General features: G+C 46.3%; 1 protein-coding gene across 2 annotated transcripts in view; it reads left to right on the top strand.

Moving 5' to 3' along the window:
* Nucleotides 1-5,137, top strand: part of GDAP1L1 (ganglioside induced differentiation associated protein 1 like 1) — a 63,259-nt gene that overhangs the window by 38,432 nt on the left and 19,690 nt on the right. For both annotated transcript variants that reach the window (XM_019509839.1, XM_019509840.1), the window contains exons 4-5: nt 2,719-2,816; nt 3,568-3,682. In XM_019509839.1, coding sequence (XP_019365384.1) covers nt 2,719-2,816; nt 3,568-3,682 — 213 coding nt within the window. The remainder of the gene's footprint in view (nt 1-2,718; nt 2,817-3,567; nt 3,683-5,137) is intronic.

Raw genomic sequence — 5,137 nt, 5'->3', positions numbered from 1 at the left:
ACCTGCACCCACCAAAAAGGGAAATGTAGCTTTCTTTTGGACACCTCTCAGCCTCAAACCAGAATCCTGCCCTGCCCTGTGTTAGGGGCAGCTGCAGTGATTGTTGCAGGGTCCCTTGCAGTGGGTCTTCCCAGTTCACACTGTGACAGAGGAGCAGTATCTAAGAAAAGATGAACCCCTTGATTTGGTGCTGAGTTATGTGGGTTGTGCAAGCAGGACAGCATGATGGTCAGCTGTTGCTGTAGGGACCTGTAACATCCTGGTAGCATTCATAACAGGGCATCCCAGGCAGGGCTCATGCCGGTTCCAGAGGGACTCCTTAGAACAAAGGCCAACATGTGATAACATCTGCATCAAGGCTTAATGGTGCAGAGAAGGTGAAGTGTTCAAGTATAGGTCAGGCAGAGCCTGTCTGTGTCCCCACAAGCCCAGCCTTCATGCAAGGTTTGGCCTGGCAGGGATAGGGGCTATTTTCTTTCCCCATTCCATGTGCTATGTCCTTACAGTGTTTTATACTTTCTGCAAGAAGAAAATAAAGTACCACCTTATCTGTCGGGCAGGCCCAGGCCAGCAATCTATCTAGACTTCTGGTGGCCCCAGGTGAACTTTTAGTATCAGGCCCCCTTCACCAGAGATAATGATGATAATAATTTTAAAAGTACCATTTTCAGGCCCTCTTTCTGTCTGGGCCCCAGGTGGCCACCCAGTTCGCCCATGCCTGTATCCAGCCTTGGCCCGGGCACTGCTCAGAGAGGTAGAAAGTAAGGCACCGCAGCAAGGCCAGGGTGCAGCCAAACTCCAGTCCTGGACTTCTAGAGGTTCAAGTATTGCTACACTCAGTACTGGGGAGGTGGCATGGGAAAGACACTGGCAGTCGACTGTAACTCTTTAGGTGGTAAATTATGACTTCTCTTTCCCTGGATCATGAATGGTTGAGAATAAGTTGCAAGTGTAACCCCAGAACCTGCCTTTAGCAAAGTAAAGGGGAAATGTGCTGACTGCTCCATTCTTGCCTTGAGAAAAGGAGGATGGAGAGCTTTACCCATCACCTTGATCCTGATTTGCAGCACCCACTGCTTTTAAAGACTTAGCCTCCCCATACACAACTATCAGTGCCTTGAGGTCAAAGCCAACCCCTCAGAACTGATCACAACACCCTTCACTGGTCCATTCCTTGGCATTGGGCTGCTGACTGTCCCCAAGTCTGCCCTGGGGCCTGCATACCCAGCAAGGTCCAACATTTCCCTCCCAGCAGGGTAAGGAGGATGTCTAAGAAAACTCTCTCTCGTCTGCAGCCCGCTCCTCCCCCTGCAGCGCTGTGTTGGGTAAAGGTCACACTTTAGAACAGACAAACAATGGGGTGGTTTTGCCACCAATGGTGTTAATCACTCTGGCTGTGCAGGGAATGAAGCGCAAGTGAGAGGCCGATTTATAGACTAGCCCTGCATCTTGCTGAGCTACTGATGTTGTGATAATTACCAATGATTATTTATGGGAGGTGCAGGGTGGTAAGGAGGAGGAATCGGTATGAATCATTTTATTCATGGGTTAGCCTGAAGGGTTATTAACTCCTTCAATCTCTTGAAAGTACTCTGCATCTCTAACTCTCCGAGTCAGTGTAGGGGGTGGGGCACTTGGCCATCTACACAGTGCAGTTGTTGTTGTACAAAACCCCTATGTTCCTGCCACATCCCCTAACCCTACTAGTTTCACTGGGAGCTATAGATGCCAAAGGAGGGCAGGTTCAAGCCAGGGGGGCATACAGGGATGCACCTGTTACTTCCTGTTGATGGAGGTAGCAGGCCCCTTCATGGTACAATAGATCTGCCTCTCCTTCTTGCCTTGCCTTTCTGTGGAAAGTGTCCTCACCTCTAGTTTGAACCAGCCTGCTCTCTGATGAACCAATTGTTCTGATGAATTCACTGTTATGATTAATAGGCCAGATTTGGCTCTCTATCACACTGCTGTACATCTATAGTAGTGGTATTGAAACCATCTGTATAACTGAGAACAGTTTTGTTCAGTGTAGTCTAGCCTGCAAAAACCATCAACTTCCAAACTGGGAAGTAACCATCAGGTCCATATGGATCGGCTAATGCTTTGTGGAGACTACTGCCTATTACACTGATCAGCAACATCTCTGTTTCTTTGTCCTCTGTGTCTGTATTCATCTGTTGTCTCTTGGCTTGTGTTTAGATTGAAGGCTTTCTGAAGCAAGGAAGAACTGACTTTTTGTTTTGGGTTTGTGTAGCACCTAGTTCAGTGGAGTCCTACATGCTACTGTAATACAATTAATGAGCAATAATAATAATAGTAATGGAACATAAAAAATTATTAAAGTGCTTTCCAGAGTGCTTTGTAAGTTCTTGTCTGTCCATGGAGCACCTTATATACAGACAACCTGCACTGCAAGGTGATTGAATACCTTAAACCAAGATTATTAAACCAACCTTATTACCAAGAAACAGCTTCAAAAGTGAGTTATAGGCTGAGCTAAATCCAGCTCTGGTGTTGAGGTAGTACAACTCTTAGTGTTAAAACTCCAGTCATCTCTGTTAACACCAGGGCTCACAGCGACTGAGGTGAAGATAATATTTTCATAGCCAGGCTTTTTTCACACAGTGCCTGTTCATCATCATCTTGGTTGAATGCAGCCTTCCACCTACTATGAGAGGGCATGCAAAAGCTTCCTCAGCCTCTCTTTCTTTCTCTCATCAGGACATTTAGCTAATGCCAGCACAGAGCTGATGAAGTTGGACCATGATGATGAACCACAGCTATCAGAGCCATATCTTTCCAAACAGAAGAAACTCATGGTAAGGCCTTCATAGCAGCATTTTATTTCGATGAAGAGGAGGGAGAATGGACTAGTCACAGGTACCCATTGCTAGGACTGGGATATTTACTGAGAACCTGGGAGAACATTTGGGTTTGGAGAGCTATTTCCTTGAAAATTATACCTGTGTCTGTATCAATGGGATTGGACTCACTGTGGGGGAATCCTGCATGTTATTGCAGCTGGGATTCTACCTAGGAGCCATGTAATCTGCAGAAAGCAGATCAGTTAGGGGATCCCACAGCAGACCTCTCTGGCTGAATCAGTAGGGTATCTGCTGAGCTGCTCTTATCTGGATATTGCTTCCTCCAGGCCAAAGTGGTAAGATCTAAGATGAACAAGTCTCACATGGGAATTGCCTGCCCTTTCCTGAGCTCTTTCAAGCTGGGCTGCATTGGTCTTCAGTGGAAACCACCTTGATTAGGATCTGACTTTAGATAAGCTAATAGGAACTATATTTAAGTTAAAATAGAAGGCCCCTTTCCTTAGTTGAGCAGGTCTCTGCCAAGAGCCACTGTTTACACAGATAAATATTATCTCAAGAGAGATTAACAGACTCCGTTGGAAGCTGTCAAACAGGCAGAAAATGAAGGGATTTGGAAGGTGCTGTAATGGTCCACATTTCCTTGGACTCTCATGTTCTAGTGCTACAAGCATTGGTCAGGAAAGAGCATGTGCTCCATGATGGTTCAGTGTCACTCATTCACTGTAGATCTTTGGCTTTCATTTAGGCCAAGATCTTGGAACACGACAATGTGAACTACTTGAAGAAAATCCTTGGCGAGCTGGGAATGGTGCTAGATCAGATTGAGGCTGAGCTGGAGAAGAGGAAACTCGAGTATCAAGGTAGGCATTAGGTCCCTTTATGAGTATTTGCTACTGTGGGAGCCAGGAAATGTTGAAGAGCTGGCCCTGTACAGAGCTATGGCTTTGTAGCTCTGCAACTTTCACATCCTCATTCAAATATGAGGCATTCCCTTCTCTTCACCCGTAGATACCCTAATTCATGACCACTGAGTTGCTGGTCCTGTTACTCACTCCAGCATGGGTTAGGCAATTGCCATGGCTCATACAAGCACACCTGCCTGGACAGTCAGCTCCTTGTCTTAATCAAACACTTTTCAGTAGCACCACGGTTTTTGTATACATTTCCCCGACCCACCGCTTTATGGTGCTTCCTTTCTCTTGCTCCAACAAGTGGCTGCTTGTGGCATATGTCATTCAGTATTTGTTTTAGAAAAAAACCCATCCTATAACAGCACTCTCAAGCCCAGGAATCAACTTAAATAAATTTTAATGCTCAGAAAGATACCTTTTGGGCACTATGCAATGTAGCACACAGGGGATTAATGCTCCAACTAAATGCTCTCCTCTGATCTCAGACACACCGGTTACATGTTTCCACAAGTCCTTCCCTCCTCATTTTCATTTTGTTCACTGAGTGGTGACATCTCATAAGGAACTACTCTAGAAACCAGAAGGACTCGCAGAGGTAGAGAAGCAGTTACACTCTTGCTGCTGTGGTGAAATCTCAGCGGCGTGATTTGCTATGCATCAGTCATATCTGCTGCTCCAACCACCTCCCATCACTCACATGTAAGAATTTGGCTTTTGAGCACTGTCCTGATGTTGCAGAATAATTCCTGAGAACATCAATGGTGGGAATGAGCATATGGACCTCTTCCTGTTTCGACCCTAAGTCCACCCAAAGAATTCTATATGGTGTATCAAATCAGAGCAAACTTCTTAGGAGGAATGGCCAGTGAAGGCAGCCCAAGGATATATAGCTGGAGTAGAGGGAATGTTCCCATCTTCTCCTGCAGTAGATGGGAAACAAGGAGTTCAGCTCAGAGAAGGGTTTGGAAATACAGCACTGCAAGACAAGGAGCTAAATAAGTCTTTGCCCATGAGTTACGCAGCAGGGAGGCCTCTGCAGAAAGAGATTAAGCAGCTTTCACTGCTCAGGCAGTGGGGGATTAATGAATGCCTTTTTCTGCATAAAACACGACATTTCTAATAACTACTTGTCAGTGTATTTTAGCATCAGCCTGTGCAGGCTTTGTGTATGGTGCTGAAACTCATTAGCATTCATAGAATCATAGAATCAATGAGTCGGGAGGGACCTAGACAGATCATCTGGTCCAACCCCCCGCCATGGGCAGGAATGACACTGGGGGTGGGAGGGGTCATAAGACCCCAGCCAGGTGCCTATCCAGTCTCCTCTTGAACATTTCCAGGGAAGGTGGGAGCACCACCTCTCTGGGCAGCCTATTCCAGGCTCTGGCCACCCTTACAGTGAAG

Source organism: Gavialis gangeticus, unplaced genomic scaffold (assembly GCF_001723915.1).
Source record: "Gavialis gangeticus isolate Ggan-Ray unplaced genomic scaffold, GavGan_comp1, whole genome shotgun sequence".
Taxonomy (NCBI): domain Eukaryota; kingdom Metazoa; phylum Chordata; order Crocodylia; family Gavialidae; genus Gavialis; species Gavialis gangeticus.
This window is presented reverse-complemented; position numbering and strand designations above follow the sequence as displayed.